Genomic DNA, 27,932 nt, shown 5'->3' on the forward strand with positions numbered 1-27,932 from the left:
TGTTTTTTTCAAGACCATCAACTGAGTCTCCAAAACAGTTGTGGAACTATAATAGACTAGTGCTATTTGTCGGTATTTTAGTGGAAAGTCAAAAGTCCAAAACGTTTATCTAGTAATGGTTGTATCTTGTATCAGTGTATCAGTGTATGTCGTATGACAATGAATAATGTATACAACTATATTATAAAACTGTGGTACCGTGCTTCCAGATTCTATCCGATGTTAGGTTTAAATGATTATAAACTAATTTAAATTAACCGAATCTTTATTATTTACTGAATAATATTCTAGTTATGAAAAAGTATAATATATCTTGTCATAATTTTTATCGTTGTGGTTTCAAAAAAAATGTCACAACTAGGGCCTGGCCTTGTATACATTTGCATATTTTTATTAATTGTTTAAAAACATAGCTTAAACAGTGAATATCGCAAACACTTTGTTCATATTATATGTACAATGTATGTAGAAGATGAATACCCGTAAATTGTAACTACATTCATCTTATGTCTTATAAGTTATAAGACATAAGTTGTATTTTATAGTCTTAAATAAGTCATAAGCATACAATTTATATTTTATAGTTTAATTTATGGTTTATTCCATAAATGATAATAATATTATCATAATTCTTGTTCAATCTGGTATCCAAGGTTTATTATTATTTGATATCTTGTCGGTGGTTCATACCACCTTTCAATGATTGTAGTACAGCATGTAGACGCTAGAGTAGGTATCTGACCCCATCGTGGTCGAGTCGTGCCGCGGCTGAACCGTTGTTTCAAGTTTCGCGTTTATGCGCCTGCGCACGCACGTTCGAGTGCAGTCGCTCGTGTGCGTGTGTAATACACAAACACGGTACACTGGAGGACCGCATTCTTTAGTCGACCGCTGGAACGTTATATATGTTATATATTATTTTATTACGTCCGCTGCGCTACCCGTGTCGTCACCGCTCGTCATCTGTTATTGTTATTCTACAGATATTTTTATCGGCCCATTATTGTTGTTGACTGTTGTTGTTTATTATTAATATTTTTGTTTTTATTTATTACATGCGTATCGGCGTAACTGATAAACGCACCCGCTCGTTCCGACATCATCGATCGCCCAAAAACCGTTAGATCGCGCAAACGGCCGTTGCGCGCGCTATGGCTTTTGAAACGCAGCAACAGGTGTCCGCTGCCTCTGGCCTTTGTGGCGTGACATACCGAAACGTTCGTCTCGGATGCTGCAATTCCGACAGTGGGTAGGACGTGGATAGGTGTTCTTACGTGTGTGTGTGATCGTCGAATTTTTCAGAATCGCCGTTTCGTCCGTTTTTCGTCACGGTTGATATTATTATAAGTTCGGTTTGTTTCGTCGTGTGATAAACGTGATTTTCTCGTCCGCCCGACCCGAAATGGAAGAAGAAGAAAGAAATGACCGTTTATCTTGCAAGCAAAGGAACTACATGCTCGCCGTCACTGTCGTATTACTGCTGTCCACCATCACTCATTGTGAATGCCGTAAGTTACTATAACAATTACAGCCCCAAAACAGATAGTCAATTATTATGTCGTTTTATGTTTATAGAGTCCTATCAGGCTCCTCGGTTCATCACGCAGCCTACGTCTACTAAAAATGTGATCGGCGAAGGACAGACAAAAATTATTCAATGCCAAGCTCTTGGTTAGTCATCATAAAGTTTATTTAGAAATACCTAAGTTATTATAAAATACAAATCAACAATTATAATTTGGTCTATAATGTTTTCTCTGATTTGTAGGTACCTATAGGTATAGGCTACTGAAGGTATTTTCATAAAATAAATTAACTCCTCTTTTTATCTATGTGAACTCGCTGTTAACTTATGTACAATTTAACATAATATTTTCAAGAAAGATCACTTAGGGGGTTTTAATAATACCTAATTACATGAGTAGTAGGTACCAATAAATCTACTTATTTAAAACTGTTAACATTTATTTTAGGTACCTACTAATTTTTTTTTCTACTATGTTATTCCTAAATAGTTTAAATGTTCAAAATTTGTATAAGAAAATTTAATTTAATTCCAAATTACTGATTTTATTAAATATAATTACCAAAAGTAATATTTTATATCTGAAATTTAATGAATTTTTCTCGTAATGTTCACGTGGATTAAATTGTTAAATATTACAGTTGCAAATCTAGCCGAATAATTACACTTGAACATTGATTATGTTGACCGATAATTACACTTATAATATGTGTACCTACCTATACATTTTTAAATTTCATATCCATGTAATATTATTTTATATATTAATATATGATTTATTTTATTATATTAATTTTTTATAGAAAAAACACTGTCAATTAAGGTATAAAAATCATTAAGATGACAATTTTTTTAAATTTATATACTTCCTGCTTATCAGAAATTAATAAAATTACCCAAAGTATTACCTATGTGTTTAGGTAACTATCTACCTATATGATAGTTACTATATGTTAAAATTTTATTTTATTTTAGTTATTAATTAAGTTATTTCATTGGTTTTATTTATGATAAAAATTTAAAATATTAAAATGGGTGGGTACTAGGTACCACATTATTTATAATTATGCTCTTAAAGCATAAATAATAGTAGTATACAATTATAATCGGAGGAATAATTATTAGTGCTGTGAAGTTACTGCACTACAGTCTACAATACCTAAAAAATGCATTTAACATTTAAAAAAAAAAATATCAAAAGTATCAAACCTTATTGTAAACAGAATAATTAGGAACTTTCTGATACTTAATCAAGTATTAAGTATCACTGATAAAGTACTTACTACTTAGATATTTCTGTACTTACCTTGTTGTTGAGTTTGTCACTATATAATCTAATAGATGCGATAATAGATGTGTTAAATTTAAATTCAATAATACATCATTGTGTGTGATGCAAAATGATTTTGAGCGGAGACGGTATATGAATATAATATTATTATGTTTAAAAAGTAATAAATTTGTAATTTAGATGAACCTCATGAAAATTAAAAATTCATATTTTAATAATTAATTAATGAGGCTACATTAAAATTTTTTTTTTTAATTCTTGATAAGGATGACTTATGAGAAACCTTGTATTCAATTTCCAAACCTAAGGTATAATATTAAAAATGTAATAGATTTTTAACTATAAAATAGTTTGAGCATTTTCGTGATTTTGATGATTTTCATCTAAATTTGAAACTCACACTTACAACATTGTGGCTATGTATTTTCAATATTTTTTTAATTGTTACAAGAAAAACCAAAAGAAAAACTTGCAAGGAACCTATTGTATTAATTTTTCAAGATTTTTTATTCAAATAAAAATGTTATATATAACTGACACACCTAAAAAAAAATGCTCACAGGTCAACATTTTTTTAAAAATATTTTTTAGGAAAAATCTACCCATATTTGACCTTAATTATAATAAAAAAACAATATAGATTTTGTCAAATTTCTTTGCGTAAATAATTTTATATTTTTCTTTGTAATTTTCAAAAGTACTGCGTTTTATGTCCAATATATACTTAAATAATATACAATTGGTTTATAAAATCACATAAAAATAATAACGTATAAAATTAAAAATATGCGGATTTAGACAAAATCAAATAAGAAGTCCTTATTAACAAGTTTAATGATACGGATTAATGGCTTCTTTTTTAAATAATTAGTGGAATGAAGAGGTATAAAAAGTAAGATAGTACGACGAGTGTTTCTAGTTGGTATTGATGAGATAAATTTTTATCTTTTTTTATTTTTATTGCTTTTGAATAGATGAGAGCAATGGCGTAGCCAGGATTTTTTTTAGGGTGAGTTTTTTTGTAATAAATAAAATAAACCTACAACCATTGTAAAATAATTAAATAATTGAATGATAATGATTATTATCATTGGTGTAGTCGATAACGTAAATACGGCATAACAATGCATTTTACCACGACCAAATGATTGTATTCCTATATTATAAACATTATATTTTTGATATAATTACAGCCGAAGGGGGGGGGGGGGTCAACACCCAAAACCCCACTGGATAAGAGATGAGTTTTTGGAGAAATGATTAATAAAATGTTTAGAGCATGTCGGCGATTATCTAAGGATGTTTGTTAAATTAAACTTTGAGACGCCTGGTGATCCTCAAATTACGAATCTTAACAAAACAATAATTTGCACATCCTTCTTTTGAATATTCGATTTTATACCTATAGATAATCCCATATATAGGTACTTAACTTTCAACGTTTTAAACTTATTAACATTATGTATAACTGTACAATTTGAATTTTTAATAATATGAGTAATAAGTATAAATATCTATTTAAATGTTTTGAGAATAATTGTAATATATACCTAATTAATTGTTTAAAACAATATAAGCTGCTACTTGCTATAGTTATAAACTCAAATAATAATTATACACCTATTACAATATTACAAATTTATACAATACGTAATTCAACCTGTATTATATCATTCTATTGAATATCAATTAATAAGGTTTCTAGAAAAAGTATTTAGGGGAACTTTTCACAGCTCAATATTCTCCATCACTTGAATGGTTTGAAAAAAACAAGCTGCATAATATGTTAGATCAATATTATTAGTTTTAAAAATATTTCTTTTTACTCTTATTTATAAAATTGTAAAATCGTGATTGTAATTTATAAAAACTTAAAACGTTATAAATAATATCAATATATTGACAAAAATGTTTATTAGAAATGCAATATAAATGTACTTATTATATTTTATTTAAAATGAAAAAATGTTTCAAATTTATTCGTAGTTTTTGAGAAAATAAAATATTATATTTTATAAACAAGATTCCATTTGCTCTAAAACTTTGAATATTTTAACGACTGTTTATTATAGGTATTATCACTTATGAGAATATTAATTTTTCCAATTTGATTCAAAATAAACTAAATCTGCCTACAGAATGTATGCTGAGTTCCAAAATTAAGACTTAGAGAAGTGAGAAGTGAAAACAATAAGTTTCGTCAATAGTTCGTTCAAAATATTAATGTATGTGTACAGTAATATTATAATGATTGTAGTAGCGGCTATCTTCAAAATAATTTGTATTTCTGAGAATCTATCTATCTACAAAAGATAGATAAATTAGAAGAAAATATAAAATATTGAATAAAAATCATACCTATGTTATCCGCTAGATACCACAAAATATATCAAAACATTTCCAATATTTAATCAAAGGGTTATTTCCAATTTTTGGGTGATGTCAAATTATAATTTGTCGAATAATTTTAAAAAATTGAAAAAAACGTTGTTTGGCTTAAAAGTAGAAATACTTATACTCGTATTAACGATTTCCTGTCATAATATATCTGCAAAAATATATATCCGGAAAAAAATTCTCCTCTACAAAATATCTTTTAAAGATAATAAAAATAAAAATATAAAAATTCTTTTATTTCTTACGCCATGTAGTGTATAAAGTTGAGAGAATAATATTCAATAGTTAATAAATTGAAATTCCAAGTTAATAAATAAATACATGTTGAAGCCGGTAAAATATTGAATACAATCGTTTAAGTTGCGACTGACCTGTCTTCACATTATATGTATGAAAAAAATATCCAATAGTTTAAAATTTTAGATTGTGTGCAATTGATCTTAAATACTTCAAGACGTTTTATTATCATACTGATTAATTATTTTTAGTAATAATGATCGCATTAACTAATTTAGCATTTGAAAATTCATAATATTTTTAAAATTATTGTCTAATGACGACTGTGGTATAATATAATATTATTACTATTATAATTAAATAGATATTTTTTATAGGAGATGTATTTTGTCGGAGATATTTTGATAGGTCACCATATTAAAAATTACTAAACTTGAAAAAATTGTCAACATATTTCGACTCTTTTTGTGCTATTTATTGGTACATATTTTAAAATTTTTATTAAATTAATAAAAAGTATTGATTGTGTATGTAACTAAGCAATCTACAGCTAAGTATTTTACACTCATGGTTCTTTGAATATGGTACGTAGGTAATCTTACACTCCAGGATGTGCAACTTGAAGCCAATTTTTTACATTTCGCATTTTAATAGGCTCGCGCAAAGATTGGTCAACTCACGACAAAGGAATGTTTTTTTGTTCGTATGGCAGAAAATAAGATAGTTGTTTTAATTGAATATAATATTGTTGACCTGTATTTAAAAAGAATTGATCAAAATTATCCAAATGAGTGTATTAAAAGTATGTGTATTTTACATTTAATGGAAGGGATAAATTCGCGGGAATTTCGTTTGTCACTGACAACTATTTTAAAATGACTCATTTAGTCATTCCAATTTAGTTATATAAACTTTTTTTAAATTCAAATTATTAATTTTTAAGATGAATAATACTGTATTAGTATATTATATTATTATTATATTCAACGATTGATGATTGTACAGTTATTATATTTTGTTTTAACTATGAGTCACATATGCCACATCAATCTTGATATATGGAATGAGTAGAATAACCATGAAAGTACGAGAAATTTAAATAGCGGTGGCATATATAGAAATTAATTTCAGGGTGGGTTAAAAAAAAAAAATTCCATTCTTAAATTTCAATTAATTATACAATCAAAATCAATGCCTGTATCAGCCATACATTTCAAGGGGGGTTTGAACCCCTACCCCCTCTATATATACGTCACTGTTAAATAGTATGATACTACATACAGCCGTGGATATATTTATTATTTAAAAAACTCATTTCATTATAATTTATAATTTTTACTCTCTAAACACTAACAATCAGATAGTGAATTCCATAATTAAGTATTCCTCGAGATATTCTATGTACTTTATATAAGTATATCCCCTCTCTTAAGATATATCGTATAATAGTTGCGCTACTGAATGTGTTATTAATTTATGATTCTATTAGGTATAGATGATATGTTGTACCTATATTATGTATTTTCATGGATAGTTCGTTATAATGTAGTAACTCGTGTTGTACGTTTGTTCCATAATTCGTGAAGCGTATCGTAAATGTACGTGCAGTATTTTATCGGTTTATTTTATAACCTATATGATTAGGTTATTATATATTTTAAGACGGATAAGCATGGGAAACAATGAACATATAGGATAATCTATATTCTATAGCATTAAAGTATTAAATCCTTTCTTTTTTTTTGTCATTAGTACCTACTGATATGTTATATCCAACCGGCTATTATTTTGTTGGATGTATACATATAAACACGGTAATGTGCCACATAAACAATGGTATTACAACATCTATTTAACTAAAGATTTAAACTTTCTGTTTTATGAATAATTTCAGCAATTATAATTCAGGCACAATTTATAATTACAATATTTTAATAAGAATTATTTAAAGACTTTTAGACTTTTGTTTAAATATTAAATCTTTTTATCTTATTACATTTTGTATTGTAGACATTTTTCATTTTTCATTTTAAATTTTATTTGGATGCTATAAAAACGCGTTAAAATAACTGATATTATTATTCAAATATTTTAAACATTATATGGGTAATTAATACTAAGTTTAGCTGGAAAGGAAATCTGAACTCATAATATAAAATACCTATTCATTAACAAATATTGTTATTTTATTTTTGTTTTTTATATTCTGGTCTCAATAACAGTTACTACAATATTTTAGTGGTTTTATCAGGTATTCATTAATTTTGTGCGTGTGATATTTTAGGTTTAAAAAGTAGTATATATATAAGTCATCTGACGACAATTGGGCTCTTGATCACGATCGTTGACGATACAAACCGCGGGTAGAGGATTTTGCTTTTCTAAAACAATGGCGTCATATTGTAACTTAATATCCACAGGCCACTCCACTTATTTACTTAACAGGAAGAACCAAAGCCCCTCTTCAAAAATTTGTCAGCACGTCTTTTTTTTCCCACCCGACCCTCGGTCGGTATTTCCTGCCCGTCTGTTATGCCGGTTATAGTTCAGTCTAACGTATAGTTTATTTTTCTTGTGTTACTTATAAAAACACATTGCCACCGTCGATCGCGTTTCTTGGATATATTATTATGGAATAGTATTTTTTCCTTTAATAATTATTACGTTACTCACGTAATCCTGCTTCTATTCTGTATTAAGGTATTTTTATACTTCTTGTCTGCAGTATAATAATTGTTATACATTACACGTTACACGCTTACCATGCTAACTAACAGACGCGTACTATAGTTTTACACTAATTTTATTGTATAAATAATTATTTGATTGCTGTTATGGATGAAATAAGTAAAAAAATGTTTAAAGATTATCGAAAAAATATTTATTAAATTATGTTGATTTAATTTGTATTAGTAATTTACATAAGTAAAAAAATAAAATATTACAGATAATTATCCACTTGTAATGGGGATAGTGGTACTATAATATAATGTTATTCATTCATTTACGAAAGTTAACAATCTGTACATAAAGTTTTTTCATAATATATATTAAATATAACTTAAATAACATTATTTTTTTTAAAAAAGTTTAAACTACATGTCAGGTACCTTATGTATTAAATCAATAATCTTTAAATGTAGCATATTTTTAATAACCACATTAAATTAATTAAATATCTGCATTTCGTATTAAGAATACCGTACGTTGTACTTATTTTGAATTTTATAAATTGAAAAATTGTTCAGATTTAAATTTGAAATTTTTGAATTTACTTATTACAGAACAAGTATTTAATTAAAACTCAGAACCCTTAGGCACAAATTTATGTATCGTATAAAACAACTTTTATCTTGTGAAATGATTTATTAAATTAATTAATGAATACCTACGTAGCATGTCTGTACCACCGATCATTCGCATGTCCTGTTGTGTAAAAAATAGTCTTTAACTAAATAATTTTACATATTATTACTTGAATGTTTTTATGTGTTATTATACATGATTATCGGGCTGGTTAATTGCGATGTTTTATTCTTAGCGTGGGATATACGTGTATCCTTGACAATCAAATTGAACTGTTAGCATGTGAAATTTTATTATTCAAGCCCTAACACGTTAGAAAAAAATACATCAGCTGGTACAGACAATGAACACTTTTAAAAAATAATAATAATTATTATTATTATACGAATGTAGTAATTTACAAATATTAATAATTTTATAATTTTATTTTGACTATAATATTTATAAAAACTGCAATGTTCTTCAATAAATTACTATTTAGATGTATTATATTAATATATAATAATTTTATGGGGGAATATCTGAAAATTACATTTTACTTTTATTTATAATAACTGACATCAGCTACTAGTGCATACCTTATAGGTATCATACCTATGGTAGTATATAGGTACTACTTTGCAAGTGGAAATAAGAACATTTAAATGGGATTGGTAAATTGGGTCCTGAATAACCTTTTCTCAACTATTACTTACTATTTTTATTCTACAGGACTCAATTTACCACTTTCAAAATGTATACAAATTATCACGGACCTATTTACCTAGCCAACATTTTAATACAGCATTACTAATGGATGATGTTATTGGAATATTGTCTATACTTTTAACTGATTCTATAATTTTTGAATATAAATTTTAAGTAATAACGTTTATTAAATAAAACGTATTATTTTATCAACACTGTATTATGGTATTATAAAGGTAATAAATGTACTATTTTAAGTATTGAATCCTATTGGCAGAACGACAAATTTGTATACATTTTTTAATAATATATTGGTGTGGTTATTTTTGTTATTGATCACTTTTTGAGGTAAAATGATTTTAATATTTTTTTTCTATAGTTACCAATTTATTTCCAAATTAGACGCAGGGGTGCATTTAAGAGATTGAGTTCTCAAAACATGAGTTTTAAATAACGGTTCAGTTGCTAAATTATGGATAAGAAATCTATAAATATAAATGTAGTATACTAACATACATAATTACATAATATATATATATTTATACTTTACTAATATTTATAGATAAATTCATTCAAATTTAATTATATACAAATTAATATTAACGTTTAATATAATATAGAATAAAGATGGTACAAAATCATTTCACGTTCTTGAATCGTTGTTACATACATTTTCTCCTATAAAAATCTGATATTTTTTTCATATAAGTAGCGGTTTTATTCTCATTTTTTTAAAGCAATAATTTATTATTCTTTTCTTCAAAAAATATCAATACTACATATTATTAAGTTGTTGAAATTTGTATTGAATATTTAAGTATATAATATTAATGATGTTTTAAAGAAATGCATTTTTAATTTCATTTCATTGCAAATATGTACAATAATAATTGTATGTTTGTAGTATATTCCTATACGTAACATCGATGACGAAGGCATAAAAAGTGGCATCACTTGCAATGAAACTCGTCTCGTTGCATTCTAAGAAAGAAAAGGATGCCCACGTTATCCATCTCGTTTTACAGTGAACAACCCAGTTTATACATATTATGATGATGAAAAGTACTTTAACCTTGAACAATATTAGATTCACTTCAGGTTATTACTCTTCTTGAAAACTAGCATTTTCAATACCACGTAATACACCTTACTACCTTTATTACTGGATGTTATGAATTAACGTAATATAAATACAATATTTAAATTTGCAATTACCTCCGTGACTATACTTCGTTTTTAGTACGGTTTAAATTAGAATTAGGTACTTCCGTTTCAAAATATTAGGTAATCTGGCTGTTATCCATTGATAAAAAAAAAAATTAAAGCCTGCAAAATAACTGTTTTCGTGTTTTAATCACAATATTTTTAAGTGATCCATTTATTTGGTTGCACAATTGCAAATAGTAAGATTTACATATTTCTTTTATTGTAGCTTACAGTTGAATTTAAGAAATAAGTTATATTCCTATATTCCTATTTATATAAGTATGCTATTATAACCACAATACCACATGATAGATAATAAATACAAATTTCTCTAAAAATAAAGTTTCACAAACAAAATAATCAAACTTCATTTCTTCCACAAGTTTTTGAAATTCATAAATCATAAAAAGCAATATTTACTAATTGCTATAAAATATAAATGAAGTACTTGATATAATTATCATGATTTAATTTTTGAAATAAATAATGTTTATTTTGTGATAGCTTACAAATTTTATAAATATAAATATCCCATCATACAATCAAATATACAATATACATTGTATAATTATGTATACCTATAAAATATTTTTAAAAAAAACCGTGGTATAGTTGATTATTTTTGATATTTATGTGTCATATGTCTTGTGCGTCGGCAATCGGCATAACTGAGAGAAAGAGCTAAGGGTGCCAATATAAACCACTTAACAATACCATCCACCCATTATAGCACCCCTGAAGAGAAACTGACAAACCATGAATTTTTTTCTTATATAATGGCTTATAATTTAATCCAAATTTAATACATTCGTTACGATGAATAGTAACCTACTCAATTTTGAAACCTTCTATACAGCAGAGCAGGTTATTCGTTGTTTTCTTTTTTTTAACGATGTATTTTTTTTATGCAATAAATTATTTTTACTGTGAAAATGTATGAATAGAAGAAACGCACTGTCGTTTGTTTATCTTGAAATGTATGATTATATTAGGTTTGGGCGTTTGGCCACGAAATAACTGAGATATACACAAATTTATTTTAACCATTAAGCAGTTTGTTTACTTAAATTAATTAAATTATTGAATATTGAATAGTCATATCATTATTTACTTTATAGGCTTTCCGGCTCCAGTTTACAAATGGTACAAAGATGGAAAAGAAGTGGGAGATTTTTCATCAGAATATCAATCTTTCCGTCTTTTAAATCTAAAACATGACGATGGAGGAACTTATCAATGTATAGCAAAAAATGAAGTTGGATCGATACTATCTCAAAAAATTGAAATAAACATTGCGTGTAAGTTAAATTTACTAAATTTAGCATAATCACGATATATACTATTATTTTATTATACCTTAGTGGTTTTATTTTGAATGATCAATAACTGTATGTTTATATAGTGGAAAGTGTTTCAAGTGCATATGAATATTGTTGAGAAAGTGTTACTCTTAATTCGTATTGTTTACTAATTTAAATAACTTTGGCCCTTACTCGTTGTAATAATTTATATATTATGTTTTCTTTCTTCATTTTTAAACGCAATTATTTAGAAATTTTTTTTAATTCACACTAAATTTACAATGATAGTTGAAACAATACTTGTCTTGTGATTTTGTGCGAATTTATTTTGAATTTCTCTTTTTGTTTGTGAGAAACAAATTAAAAATTAAAGATAATTAATTTGTTTTATATTTAATTCAGTATATACTATTTATACTTCTCAAATTTATAAATTAATAACAGCTATCGCATATCAATATTATAGGCTAATTTTTAAGTTATTTTTAAATTAACTCTACATTCATATGTAATTTTTACGAAACTATTATTGATTTAATATATTTTGTATGTTGTTATGTCTATATATGACACGGCATTGTTAATACTACAATACATCGCGACTTTTATTATTGCTAGCTTCTGTAATGACTAGTGTGTTCGTATAAGTTTAAGTGAACAATAAATTAGTATTATTGATTTTATTATTTATTATAAGATCAATGGTAATCCGATATTAGTTTTATTTTTATGATTTGTTAGAAAATAACCCTTAAACATATTTTAAAACTATAATAAAATCCTTTTTAATTTTTTCAATAAAGTACTTATCACGAACTAAAAATGTTCTGAATATCTAAATAGTAAATACAGTACTAAAAATAATTTATTGACCTATTAAAAGTTTTAAATATATAAGTAAAGCATAAATATTCTTTTCAGAATAAAAATATAATTAAAGTATATCTAAAATTGTATAGTATATTATTAAAATAGTTACAAGTGTTTTACTATGTACATTTATATTTATTTTTTATTTTTGTTATAATATGCTATTAGTACTTTTTTAAGGTGGATGTGTTAAATTAATTTTAATACATTTTAGATATGGACAATTTTATGGAAGTCACCGATCCAATAGTTAGAGTTGAAAGAGGTCAAGCAGCAATTTTGGATTGCCCGCCAATTAAAAGCTACCCACCACCTATGGTACAGTGGTTAACTGATGACGGCACTCAGCTATACGACATCAAATATGCCTCAGTTGCAGAGACTCATCAATTAGTGGTATTATCAGCCTCTGACAGCGACCAAAAAGCATACAGGTCAATTGAAAATATCATAAAATTATTTTTACATTAATATCAAGAGAAATTATATTCCCTTCTTTTATTATTGTTTTAAATTTGTATAACAGTGGAGTTATACGAGAGTAAATTAAGTTTTTATTGGTCCGTACACTTTTATAGTACAATATGCATGTTCATAATATTCACTTTAATTTATTTAACCAAATACGTATACTAATAACTATGTGTACCTAGCTATACCTACCATAACAACGAAAACTATTTTAAAACATGTTATAGGGTGAGAGCAACGAACCCTTTGTTAGGAAAAGACGAATTTAGTCAGTATTTAAGAATCAACACCATAGGAGGCTCTCAGTCTGGAGAAATTGCCCCTTATTTTGTTGTTAAACCTAAAGGAAAGCACATCATCAAAGGTCATAAAACTACCGAGCTCCAGTGCATAGCCAATGCAAGGCCCTTACATGAATTAGGAACCATGTGGTTCAAAGACGACATACCGATAGAAAATACAAATGGTGTTGATTATATTTACAACGATCCGTGGAACAGAACTTTATCACTTATCAATGCCAAATTGACTTATACCGGTCGGTATACTTGTCAGGTTCGATTTGTATCAGGTGGATATGCACCTATTTCTGCAGACGCTGATATTTTCGTCTTAGGTTAGTTAAACATTTAATAAATTCGCTTAACAAAATTACCTTAGTAGAGTATTATAAAAACATGTTATTTGCAGAACCTCCAACATTTGTTGGTAATTTGAGGATGGAAACCCTTGGCGAATACGGGTCTACTGTTAGAATAAGTTGTGACACCATTGGGGTGCCACAGCCAAAAATAACTTGGTATCGTAACGCAGAGACAATAAGTCAAAACAATAGGTAATAATATATTCAAGTGAAAAATCTATCCTATACAGTTTTTGTAATTTTTATGAATAAATATCACGATTTTTTCTTTTAGGTACACGGTTGAAGAAGATGGTACTTTGGTAATAAAGAAATTGAACATCGAAGATTCTGGCATGTTTCAATGTGAAGCAGAAAACGAAGCCGGGTCAGATTCTATTAGTACGTGGTTGAAAGTCAAAAGTAAGTACTTACTAGGAAAAATTCCGTCTTCGTATTTGTATATTTTTTATTGTAATTAGGTTAGTTAAATATATTGTTTTTTTTTTTACTGAGCGAGTTGTATAGAATTATAACAATATCTATAGACATTAATTAAAATTTAATTAACATAAAGGTTACTCATATATTTATGGTACATAAATCAATTTAATTTAGGTTACAATAATAGTATTTATATACTAGTTAAAATAATGGATATATTTCGATAATCCGTTCTAATTAATTAAAAAAATTGATCTCCTCAGATACACTTAACGACTACTCCTAAATGGATCGATTCGTCTCAGTTTTGTGGTAAAATGTTTTGTTCGTTAACGTATTTAGACTGTAAAAATATATATAAAAAAAAATACTATAATCATCAAAATTCTGTTAATAAATCCAATAAAACTATCGTCGCCGGAGGAGCATGAAATCATGATTTGATTACCCAAGTCAAAAATAAAAATATATCTATAATAATGGTTTTTACGTTGACTAATCTTAAAAAGTTCTAGGTATTATTGTATTGAAATAAAAAGAATTGTGTCTGTTTTAAGTGACATGAAAATAAAAATCCAAGAAAAATAATGACTAATCTGAACATTAAAATTGCTGTAGATTTCTGATTTTTATAGTTGTGTACACAAGTCACTCTTTTGTACATATTTGGCGCGTATTATTCATAATATCATTTGTTGAACAGTGTACAAAATGTAAATACTTTTATGGTTAATGTAGGACGTTCTAAACGCTGGACGAGAGCCTCTGTGTACCGAATGATGCCATGGCAACACCCGAGTGCCCGAAAAAATTTACCTCGTAAGGTTTTATTTAAAAACACGTGGTTATATGTTTGATGTAGGCACGATAGAAATATTATGTTTTAGCACAGCACTTTGCACTATTATAGATACGCATATAGACATAGAGTTTACAAACCATGTACGTTTGAAATGTAAATTTTGGGAATGGTGAAGTGTTTAGGTATACAAACCATTCCAATGCCGTATTTTTTTTTTTTTTTTTAGTGAAGCTGTATTCTATAGTTTTGTTTGCACATTGTTACTGTGGCATAGCCAAGGTTTACTTTGGAAGAGGTGATGATTTATTATATTGGGGAGGCTTAACTATAGAATCCCATTTCTTTTAAGTTTGTTATGCTTAAAGCAGTAGACGTATACAATTTTAGACTTGCAGTAGCCTTCATAAAAATTATAATTTAATACATAGCTATTTGTTGAATACTGAAAGTATTATTAATTTTGACCAACATTTTGGGGAGGAATGTTGCTCCTTTAGCCCTTGGCTATGCCACTGCATTCAGTTAACCTTGTCCTCTTTAATTTTTTGTTTTTAGACATTTTACTAGGACTGTATTTACAATATATACACAAATGCTACAAAATCCAAACCCTGGTGTTTGTATTTCAAGTATATTATGCATTTTAAAATCAAAATTGTAGTCATCACATAGAATAATAAAAATAAAATAATATTTTTATGTGTAAAATCACAAATAATAAAACATTTTGAGCAAATGTCTTAATTTTTATTGTAAACTCTACCTGCTGTGTAATATATTTATTATATGCTTCATTTTATAGCTACTGGTCCAATTATTGAGAATGAACCTCAAAATTCTACAGTTCTAGAAGGAAATGAAGTTATATTGTCTTGTAGAGTTATTGGTGCACCTAAACCAAATACTACTTGGATTTTTGGTGGTATGGTTTAATAATTTAATGTTCGTAACATTTTAAATTAATAAAAATATAATTAATTTTCTTCTGTTTTAGATTTATTTTTATCATTGAATGAAAGAATTCGCATTCTAGATACAGGAGATTTATTTATATCATCCACAAAAGTTCAAGACACTGGAAAATATTCTTGCATAAGATCAAATGAAGCCGGCACTGTGGAAATGCATGCATATATTAAAGTTCTAGGTATTAAATTCTTTTTTTTTTTAGAAATCTGATATTAAAACAGTAATATAAAATTAGAAAACTAAAGAAACAAACATGGGTATTTTAATTTAATAACAACTGAAATTTTAATCAATAAAAATCATAATTTCTTCAACTATTATTATACTTATTATTATTATTAACTTAATTATTTTTTTGTAGGTAAAACAACCATTGTTGAACCTCCTATGGATACTAGAGTTTTATTAGGACAAAATTCTATTATGAAATGTAAAGTGTCTAGTGATCCTTCTGTGCTTTATCAAATTGATTGGTTTCATAATAACAAGTATGTGTATAATTCTTAATGTGTAGAGCCTTTTTTATTTTGATTATGTTGTATATAATTTACTAGGAGTCTTGGGGCGGGAAATTCAAGAATAAAAGTTTCTGCTGATGGTACATTAGAAATTGGAGTCGTGCGTGCTGGTGATGCTGGTGTCTATACTTGTTCAGTTTCATCTCCTGGAGGCAATGAGAAAAGACATGCACATTTAAGTATACTTGAATTGCCTTATCCTCCAAATGTTGCTCAGGCTGAACGTGTTGGACCCAGATCTGTGAATGTTTCTTGGACTGTAGGTTTTGATGGAAATAGTCCTATATTAAAATATATTGTTCAAAAACGACAAATTGGTAGGCATTGATAAATAAATAAGTTGTATGTTTACTATTTATTTTACTATAAATTAAATATTTAAAAAAAAAAATTCTAGAAACTCAATCATTGTTGGATCCACTTGTTGATTGGGTTACTGAACTTACCAATATATCTGCAAATTCTCGTTATGTGGTCTTGGAAAATTTAAAAGCAGCTAATACTTATCAATTTAGAATCAGTGCTATGAATGCAATTGGTGAAGGAACACCTTCACAACCAAGCAATTTTGTTACATTGCCACAACAAGGTTTGATCAATTAAACAATGTAATATAACTAAATATTTTAATATTTATTGTCTTTTAGCTCCATCTGGACCACCTTTAGGGTTTGTTGGATCAGCTAGATCAAATTCAGAAATTATTACTCAATGGCAACCTCCCTTAGAAGAGCATCATAATGGCCAAATTCTTGGATATATTATAAGATATAGGTTACATGGTTATATTAATAGTCCATGGACTGATCATAATATTACTAGTGGGGTGAGTCTTGAGTTTTATTATTTAGCTCAATTTATATTTAAAAATGTCCCATAATTTTGTAGTACATATTAAAAAGATGTCAACTAATATTTTCCATTGGCTTAAAACTTTTTCAGGCTCAGCATTATTATTTAATTCAAGATCTTATTACATGGAAAGACTATGTGCTTCAAGTAGCTTCCTACAATAATAAAGGAGTTGGAGTTTATAGTGATAGTATAAGAATAAAGACTAAAGAAGGAGGTTAGTTTTTTTATTTTATTCTATTTATAATTCATTTTTCCTATTATTTTATTAGCTATTTCTGTATTATAAATTTTTATGATCTATTAAAAATAGTTTACAATTAATTTAAACAGTCATGATTTTTTTTTTTTTTTTTTGATCTGGCAATTGTTTATTTTTTTTACAGTTCCAGAAGCAGCTCCAATTGATGTAATAGCTAGACCAATAAATAGTACTTCGGTTCAAGTTTGGTGGAAACCTCCAGATCCACAAAAAATAAATGGCATTAATCAAGGCTACAAACTTCAAGCATGGATTGGTAAGTTGTAGTCAAAAATAATTTTTGATTATTAAATTAAATTACAAGTTTTTTCCTTTTACATTGCATTTTTCTATTGTTGATAAAAAAAATATTTTATCATATTATTATTTCAATGTTTATAGGAGAACGAGTAGAACATGAAATGACAGTTGCTCCTAGTTTATTTGATCCACTTGCTCAGCAGACCACAACATTTGTGAACCTTAAGAAATTTACAGCCTATAATGTTACGGTGTTATGTTTCACTGATCCTGGTGATGGTCCAATCAGTAGTCCATCATTAGTTGTCACACACGAAGATGGTAGTTATTAAATATTATCTTAAGTTAACTATGTTTAAATATTTCTTAATAAAAGTGTATGTCTAAAATTCAAGTATATATTTTAAATAATTAAATAAGTAAAATCAACTTCATCTTAAATAAAAAAAATACGATACTCATAATTCTTTCTAATTATTTTTTTATTTTAAATTTCTGTAGAATTAGGTATTTAAGATTTAAAAATTATTTAGATCATTATTTATTTATTTTTATATCTATAAACTACATAGTCAAAACAATTTTAATTTTTTTTTTTTTAGTTCCTGATTTAGTTGGTAGTCTCCACTTTGAAGATGTATCAGATCGTTCTGTGAATGTTGTTTGGTCTTCACCATTGCATACTAATGGTCATTTGATTGGCTATACTGTGTCTTATTCCATACGTGATCGACCAGAAACCACACACTTAGTAAACGTCACCTCAGACATCACTAGTATTGTAATTGATCAATTACAAGCCACTACTCATTATAAATTTGAAGTATTCGCTTGGACAAAAGTTGGTTCCGGTCCTAGTAGAATAGCCACAATACAGTCTGGTATTGAACCGGTTTTGCCCAATCCACCTACTAAGTTAGCCATCACAAATATTGAGCCTTTTTCAGTTGTGCTCCAATTTACACCAGGGTTTGATGGAAATTCTTCTATCACTAAATGGGTTGTAGAAGTACGTTAATTAATAATGACATTTTATCCTCCACGAAAGGGTTCTTTTATTTTGAAATGTTTTATTTCATATTAATTTTAGGCACAAACTGCAAGGAATACAACTTGGTTTACTGTGCATGAAGAAAGTAGTCCTGAAGCAACTACACTGAAAGTTCTTCAATTAGTTCCTTACACGTTATACCGTTTAAGAATCACCGCATGGAATGTAGTTGGTGCATCAGAGCCTTCAGACCCCACTAAAGATTTTCAAACTATTCAAGCACCTCCAGCTCATCCTCCTTATAATGTCACTGTACGTGCAATGTCTTCTACTGAACTTCGTGTCCGTTGGATTGTAAGTACCTATTAGAAAGAATCTTGATTATTAATTTATGAATAATTTTTAACAGTATCTTATTTATCATTTAGCCTTTGCAACAAAGTGAATGGTTTGGAAATGGGAAAGGTTACAATATAACTTATAGATTATTTAATACTAGTGTTGTATATACTGTCACAATTGAAGATATTACTTCAAATTCATTCGTTTTGGACTCTTTACAAAAATTTACTCAATATGATGTAACTATGAATGCGTTTAATGATGTTGGATCATCTGGCCCTAGTCCATCAGCTTTTGAACGTACAAGAGAATCAGGTACCATCATTAGAAAAAGAAAATGATAAATGTAAACATATAAATTAATAATTGCATTATTTTTGATTTATAGTGCCATCAATGGGGCCTATAAATGTTGTTGCAAATGCAACATCTTCTACAACTATTGTGGTTAGTTGGGGTGATGTACCTTCTGATCATCGAAATGGAATCATTGAAGGATTTAAAGTAAATTGAAATATTTTTCACTAATTATTTTTTTTATAGTTATTAAAAAAAAAATTATTTTAAACAGGTTTACTATAAGCCAGGTGGCCGTGCTGTGTATCCTGTACAAATTAAAGATATTCCAAAAAATTCAACTTTCACAACTACATTGACAGAGTTAAAGAAATTTGTTCAGTACAGCATTCAAGTTCTAGCTTATAGTCGGTTAGGGGATGGTGTGTTATCTACTCCAATTACTAGAGTTCAAACTTTTGAAGATGGTAAGTATAATTTATATATTTTACAAAAAAACTTATACATATATTTATAATTTATAAAAATGTACTATGTGTATTATTTTGTAATTCTACAGTTCCTGGTGCTCCATCTAATGTATCTTTTCCTGATGTTACTTCAACTACTGCCAGAGTTATTTGGGATGTCCCTGCTGATCCTAACGGTGAAATTCTTGCTTATCGCATAAATTATCAATTACATAGTTCTGAAGGCTATAATTTTTCCAAAGAATTTCCTGCTTCAGACAGAACATTCAGGTAATATAAAATGTATTATTTAAGATAACAATTTAAAATATTAATTGTATTCACCATAATTTAAGTATACATATCTATATTATGTGTATGTTAATGTTTTTACAGAGCCATTGATCTTATACCTGATCAGTACTACATGTTTTGGGTCACAGCCCAAACACGGTTAGGCTGGGGTAAAAGTCAGTCTGCACTTGTTTTTTCATCAAACAATCGTGAAATACCACAAGCTCCTTCTTCGCCACAAATAAGTCGTAGTCAGATTCAAGCCACACAAATTACATTCAGTTGGACCCCAGGACGAGATGGCTATGCTCCATTAAGATATTATACAGTACAGAAGTCAGAAGAAATTGGTCCTTGGACCACTATACCTGAACGAATAGATCCGTCTATTACTTCATACACTATCCAAGACCTCTTACCTTTCACTTTATATCGGTTTCGTATTCAAGCAACGAATGACATTGGTCCAAGTAGCTATAGTCATGAATCTCCTCAAGTCAGGACTTTACCTACCTGTGAGTCACTATACAATTAAAAATATCCAGACAATTCTTTGCTTAAAATTAATTATGAGTTTATTTTAAATTTTTTTAGCTCCAAGTCGTGTAGTTGGTAAGGTTCAAGTTGTACCCATTACAACAACAAGTGTACGTGTCACCTGGGAACCTATACCTCCTCAGTATTGGAATGGTGATACCCAAACTGGAGGTTATAAAGTTTTGTACCAACCTGTTTCTGACATTCCTATGGCATTGCAAACAATACCTAGTCAATTAATTATGGGCACAACAGAAAAAACTCTTGTCATTGGAGATTTAGTTCGTGACCGAAATTATGATATCATTGTAGTTCCGTTCAATTCTCAAGGTAATGGTCCACCTTCTATGCCTATTCCTGTCTACGTTGGAGAAGCTGTCCCTACAGGTGAACCTCGTAGTGTATCCGCATTTGCCATATCATCGACAGAAGTTCGGTTGTCTTGGGAACATCCACAACAAAATCAACAAAATGGAGATTTATTGGGATACAAAGTACTTTTTTTATTAACAAATAAAAATTTGTAAAATTATTTTGACTGATTATTTCTTTTCAATAGATATTTTACATTGTGACTGATTCACCAAATGAACATCGTGTGGAAGAAGAAACAGAAGTTGTTCCTGCCACTTATGTTAGTCATAGCTTGGTGTTTTTGGACAAATACACTGAATATAAAATTCAAATACTTGCATTTAATCCAGCCGGTGATGGGCCAAGGTCTGCACCTATTATTGTTAGAACTCATCAGGTACAATCAAAAATAATATTACTATTGTAAGTTACCTATTTTCTATACTATATTTGTTATAAAAGGGAGTACCGGGTCCACCAACTGATCTTCAATTTTCTGAAATAACAATGAATAGTCTTAAAGTTTCATGGACACCTCCAAAACGGAAAAATGGCCAACTTCTAGGTTACATAATTACGTATGAAACAGCTGAACAAAACGAACGTAAGTAACATACTTGGCTATTGTTTTTTTTAATGGTGAACATTTAATTTATTAATGTAAACATTATATAGGTTTTAGCAAACAAGTAAAACAAAGAGTAAATCAAACGTGGCTTCTTGTTCAGCCTTTAGAAGAAGAAGTGACTTATACTTTCTCAGTCAGGGCTCAAACTATAGATTTGGGAGTTGCCATTAAAGGAAATGTAACTACTGGACCACAACCAGGTTCACCAAAGAGTCCATTTGACCTATCATTAGTCAAAACTGTATCTAGTGTTGCACTTAAATGGACAAATGGAGCATCTGGAAAAGGACCAATTCTTGGATACTACATACAGAGCAGACGCAAAGGTAATATTTAGAACACTTCTATATAATGACCTAAATTGTTTGGTAGTTTGATAAAATAAAAGCTTAAGTAAAGCAATATTCTTAAACTGTTTTTTGTTTTTTGATATTTTATTTACTATTCAGCCACACAAGACTGGGAACATTGTAAGTTTGTTTAAAAAGTTTTTGATGTGAATGTTGTTATATACTATGTTGCTTTTGTGTTTGATTTGGGGAGCAATCTCATTGTCAATACATTTTTTATTAACTCGATTTTGGTTAGCAACAAAGTAAAAAAACATTTCAAATTAAAATTAAATATTTATCATACAATACATTAAAATATTATATGTTTAATTTTCATTGACAGTATTTCATTTTTAAATAATTTTGTTAAATCCTTAATAAAATGTCATTCCAAAAACTTCATATATTATATAATTTATTGATGAAATTGTTGATCATTTCGAAAGAGATGCGAGACAATTACAATTTATTTTTGAGAATTAATAAAGTTAACTGTATCTATACCCTTTGTATAAAATATATTGTGTAACGAGTATAATAAAAAAGATTGTTGTTTTAAAATACCTAGTAAAATTATAATATTTATCCTCAAATCCTAACATTGCCCCCCCCCCCCTAGAAAAATGTTTGCGGGCGCCTATGTATATAAATTATATTGATTGATCATAATGTTTTGTAATCATGAATATTAATAGATGCACTGATCACCATAAAAAAAATTGCATAATAATTAATTTTAGTTAACTAAAGCCTTTGTTTTTTATATGTATTTGTAAGTATTAACAATACTTTATCAAGTAATTAATCAATAATGCATTTATAATATATTTTTATACATCAAAATATATAAAGAAATATCATGTTAATTGCATAATATAATAATAATTATGTTCCTATAATCCTACGCATTTCATACTTTCTTTCATGTAAATTTTGAGTTCATAACATAATATTATAACATTATATGTAATACATGGACACTACTACTACTATTAAACAGTGTTTGATAAATGCTTATGTTTTTAACATAGATCTTAAATATTTTATTAACCATAAATGTGTTAAAAATGTTTTTAAGATATCTAGTTTTCACGTGTGTCTTATGCACTATGCTTAGCTAATATGTTAGATTGTTTAGTTGCTTATTTTTGGTATGTATTATTTTCAGATGACACACGTTGGACAACAGTTACAAAAAGTAATAGTGGACCATTGGATGAATTCTCAGTGTCCTATCAGAGTTTGCTGCCATCAACTTCATATTTGTTTAGAATTGTAGCTCATAACGAGTTTGGTATTAGTTATCCAGCCTATTCAGATGATGTGGTATGTATATAAATTATTAAAAACTGTTATCTAAGATTTGTATGTGCTTAATATGTATTATATTCCAATCATTATAAAATGTAGGTTTTAACTCCATCAAAATTGTACTTGGAGTATGGTTACTTACAAATGAAGCCATTCTATAGACAGACATGGTTTATGGTTGCTTTAGCTGCTGCATCACTAGTTATACTTATTATGGTTATTGCTATACTATGTGTTAAAAGCAAAAGTTACAAATATAAACGTAAGTTAATTTTGATTTACTAATTTTGTTGTATTTATGAACCTTCTTAATTTTTGCTTAAAATTTTTATATTATATCTAGAAGAAGCACAAAAAACCTTAGAAGAATCTATGGTTATGGATATTGATGATCGACAGCAATTGGCCATGGAACTTCATAGAACCAGAATGTCAAACAACAATTCTCTTGGACGGATGTCTATTCATAATACTTTACACCATTCACTACACAGACGGAAACCACCAATCGGAACTTTAGGAAAATCTCCACCAAGGCCATCTCCAGCGAGTGTTCCTTATCATAGTGATGATGATAGTGTTAAAGGTTATGATGAAAATCCAGACGATAGTTCAGTTACTGAAAAACCTTCAGAAATCAGTTCAACAGACTCTCAGGTATGATATTTAATTTATATAAATGTTAATGGTAAGTGTTATTAATAGTTACTATGTATTAAACTTTTAGGGATCAGAAAGTGAGAATGAAAGTGTGCGATCAGATCCACATTCGTTTGTTAACCACTATGCCAATGTCAATGATTCTTTAAGACAGTCGTGGAAACGGCAAAAACCTGTTAGAAACTATTCTAGTTATACAGATTCAGAACCTGAAGGAAGTGCTGTGATGAGCCTTAATGGTGGCCAAATTATAATGAATAACATGGCCAGATCACGAGCTCCACTACCAGGATTCTCATCGTTTGTTTAATCTCTTCTAGTGAGTGCCATCTTTACCAATCCGTCCGTGATTTTGTTTAATTTAAATTAATTATGTATTATTTTGTAAATATGTGTACCATGACTTAACTTATGAACTGGTCAGAGTATGACTTCTTTACTCTAAAATTGAAAATGTTTAATTGTCTTTTACAGACTGATGAATTGTATGTATAATTTAGCTCTATAACAAGTTGATCTCAATTTTATATTTCTCTAGAAAAGTTTTTTACTTAAACTAAAAACTCATCAATATTTTTTAACCACATTTACGTATATAAAAATTAAAGACTGAACTAAACATAATAAATTACATTTCAGTATTATATTTTATTTAAATTCCAATCAGTATTTGAATTATTGTTGATTTGAAATTGATCTTTTACACATTAATATTAATGATATGCTGTTATGAAAAATAGTATTAAAATATTTCAAATAATAATTATTTTATATGTTTCTAATTTTAAATGCCATAACATATTGATAAATTATGTCCTATTGTTGTATTCTTTAAATTAGTCTAATAGATGGTCTTAATGCCTTTTATTTTAATGAGTATCTTGACTGTATTACTTTTAAAAATATTTTTAAAAACACATTAAATTCCGTTCTTTTCTTTTTCATTTTATGTTGATCAAGATTTTTTTATATATCTTTATTTTAATGTAAATGTGGTCCAACAAATTTAATGAATAGTTGTATTATTTTTAAAAGTTGATGAAAGTTTTGTTAATGCAAACTTATGTGGAAATATTAAGCTTAATTGAATATCAAATATTTAAATGCTTTTACTATTTGTTTTTTTTATGTTGACATTATTGTAACTAATATTAAGTACCCGAACAATTATTGAATCATTAATAAATTAATTTAAATTTTAGTGTGATACAAAAACTGGGGGATCAAGCAATACATGTTTATATATATATAAATATTACTTTAGTTAATTCGTTAAGTATTATTAGTAATTAAAAAAAAGAAAGAAAAAAATGTTTTAGTCAATTGTAAAAGAATTATTTTACTTATTAGTGATAAATTTTAATTAATTTATTTCTTTTTTTTTTTAGTATAATTTCATTAACATAAAATCTTAAATAAATAATCTAAAGTCAGTATTATACTGACTTCACATGACATGTTGATAAACAAAAAGTCAATGAACAGATAAGAACTAGTTTAATACTGAATTTACATTTAAATTTATTTAAAACTTAAGAAATGACTAATTATTTTATATTTTTTCTTGTAAAGTGCTTATCTCATATTTTTTACTATTGTTTTTGTATTTATAGTGCTTACAATTTATAAAATAATACTACAGTGTAATGACTACATATTACAGTCAGCTTATAAACTTAATACTTAATAATTGATTACCATCATTATTACTATTATTATTACAAATTATAACAATTGCCACTTGTTACACTAAAAATATGATTGCATTGACTGGTGATTACTTAATACTAAACAACTAATGGTAATTACTAATTAAATATTTAATGTCCTTAAGATATAATATCGCCTTTCTTAAACACTGATATCATTATTATTATCATTAATAATTATTAAAATCAAAATACTATAAACTTCTTGAATTTCAAAATTTAATTGTATGATTTCTTCATATTTATTCTCCTACTTATGATTTCGCTAAATAATGTTAGATAAATTGTTATAAAATCTATTAGGTGATATTTTTAACTTGGATCATCAATATTTTACAATCGGCTGTAAATAATAAACAAATAGAGAAAAATGAACTTCATAGTTAAATCGATATAATCTATTCCACATTTCACTTTAAGTTCGAAACTTAAATTATTTAAATTCTATACTAAAAAATGTAATTAATTTTTGCGCAATAAAAGAATTGCAAAGGTTGTATCTTGAAGATTTTGCATTTTGTTATTAAAATATGTCAAATCTTTGCAATATAATGTATATTCAATTTATAATACAAAGTTGTCTATAAATTCAATAATCCATATTAAAGCTTAAAAATAAGCACACCAGTTGCAACAATAATAGATCATAACAAATGTTTCATATTTGTTTTTCTTGACTGCACGCTAATGACATGTAATTTATGAGCAATTTTCACTGATATTTTGTAAAAGTATGAAATCATGTTTCTTATTTTCATAAAATTTACAGTATTTTAAGAAAATATTTCAACTATGTACATTTTATACTTACTGAAACTTATTGTATTAAAAAAAATTGTATTGTCTGATGTATTTGTTAGAGAATGGTTTAAGCCAGTATGCTTGAAACTCAACAGTTTTCTAATTTGTGATTTTGATTTAAAACTACTCTTTTGGTAGAATAATTTTGGAATCTGTCGAGTTTTGACCATGTAACTTACTAATTGTGAAAACTTTGTTTACCCTAATCTAGAAAAAACTAAAAGTGTTCTTACTACTTGGTATTTATTTATATTTATATTTATATAATTTTTTTTTAGTTTGAATTCACTGTTATTGTTTTAAAATAGATTTTTTGTGTTTAGTTTTTTCATAAAGATAGAAAATTTCTCATATTATCAAATATTAGAGTATTTTTTATTGTAATTATTTTAAAAAATGTTCACTGATTACTATTTAGACTTTAACTCAACTATTGTCCTATTTCTTTTTTTTTTTGTGATTTATGTAGTATAGTTATTTTTAATATTAGTCGAGTCTCATGTGTATATTTGCTTACAACTAGTAGATTAGATATGTTAAAAACATAAAATAATATGTTTAAATTTCAATGTTTCTAACATAAATAAATTAATGGTCAACTATTAATTTATTATCGTGTTTAATGTGTTCATTACGTTTTTCATTTATTCGACAAGTAAGTGAAAATAATTTATACTTGTCAGTAGGTACAAAAAATCTATTTTTTACAATATTGTTTTTAAATTTTTATATACATGTATTATTTTTTTTTTTTTGACTTGAACATTAGTTTTTGTACAATAATGTTGTTTATAATTTTCTATACTATTTTTATTATTACTATTATGATTAAAAATGTATATTTCCATATTTGAATATATTTGTCTAAAAACTAAATATATTTTCATTTTAAATTTTAAAAAATGTGTTAATTTATCAACATATTTGATTTTTTTATTTGATGATCTTTTGGAGTTTCCTTCATCAAGCCGCACCTCTAAGAAAGTGAAGTACTTATATTAATTATTTATTTTTTAGATATGATTAATAGGTTTTTAGTATTAACATTAAAATAAATATTTATGAGACAGGTTAGTATGTTAATAAGTTAATTAATATTCTTAACTCACAACAATAACTTAAAAATCACTTAATTTTATTTTTAATTGAATAATTACAATCTATGCCAAAGCACAATAAGCTCATTTTACATAAGTATTTAAACAAAAATAAAATTTAGTTTTTTGA

At 27.2% G+C, this 27,932-nt stretch overlaps 1 protein-coding gene across 4 annotated transcripts; it reads left to right on the plus strand.

Annotated features, from left to right (window-relative positions):
• Nucleotides 1-813: 813 nt before the first annotated feature.
• LOC132919321 (protein sidekick) lies at nucleotides 814-27,461 on the plus strand. 4 transcript variants are annotated; one of them, XM_060980832.1, is made up of 33 exons: nucleotides 814-1,508; nucleotides 1,576-1,671; nucleotides 11,768-11,947; nucleotides 13,035-13,254; nucleotides 13,519-13,907; nucleotides 13,982-14,126; nucleotides 14,209-14,336; nucleotides 15,096-15,176; nucleotides 15,962-16,081; nucleotides 16,154-16,306; nucleotides 16,490-16,616; nucleotides 16,683-16,963; nucleotides 17,044-17,235; nucleotides 17,294-17,472; nucleotides 17,589-17,715; nucleotides 17,885-18,016; nucleotides 18,142-18,321; nucleotides 18,603-19,009; nucleotides 19,091-19,345; nucleotides 19,420-19,648; nucleotides 19,722-19,837; nucleotides 19,905-20,097; nucleotides 20,190-20,370; nucleotides 20,476-20,888; nucleotides 20,968-21,404; nucleotides 21,470-21,661; nucleotides 21,727-21,868; nucleotides 21,940-22,218; nucleotides 22,342-22,362; nucleotides 23,393-23,550; nucleotides 23,635-23,797; nucleotides 23,879-24,192; nucleotides 24,263-27,461. In XM_060980832.1, the coding sequence occupies exons 1-33, from the start codon at nucleotides 1,403-1,405 to the stop codon at nucleotides 24,503-24,505; spliced, it is 6,579 nt and encodes a 2,192-aa protein (XP_060836815.1). In that variant the 5' UTR covers nucleotides 814-1,402; the 3' UTR covers nucleotides 24,506-27,461. The 4 variants fall into 4 exon arrangements, with proteins under 4 accessions (XP_060836815.1, XP_060836817.1, XP_060836816.1 ...); XM_060980834.1 differs by lacking the exon at nucleotides 15,096-15,176 and having other exon boundaries at nucleotides 24,263-27,460; XM_060980833.1 differs by lacking the exon at nucleotides 22,342-22,362 and having other exon boundaries at nucleotides 24,263-27,459.
• The last annotated feature ends 471 nt before the right edge of the window (nucleotides 27,462-27,932 follow it).

This window comes from Rhopalosiphum padi, chromosome 2, assembly GCF_020882245.1.
Source record: "Rhopalosiphum padi isolate XX-2018 chromosome 2, ASM2088224v1, whole genome shotgun sequence".
Taxonomy (NCBI): Eukaryota; Metazoa; Arthropoda; class Insecta; order Hemiptera; family Aphididae; genus Rhopalosiphum; species Rhopalosiphum padi.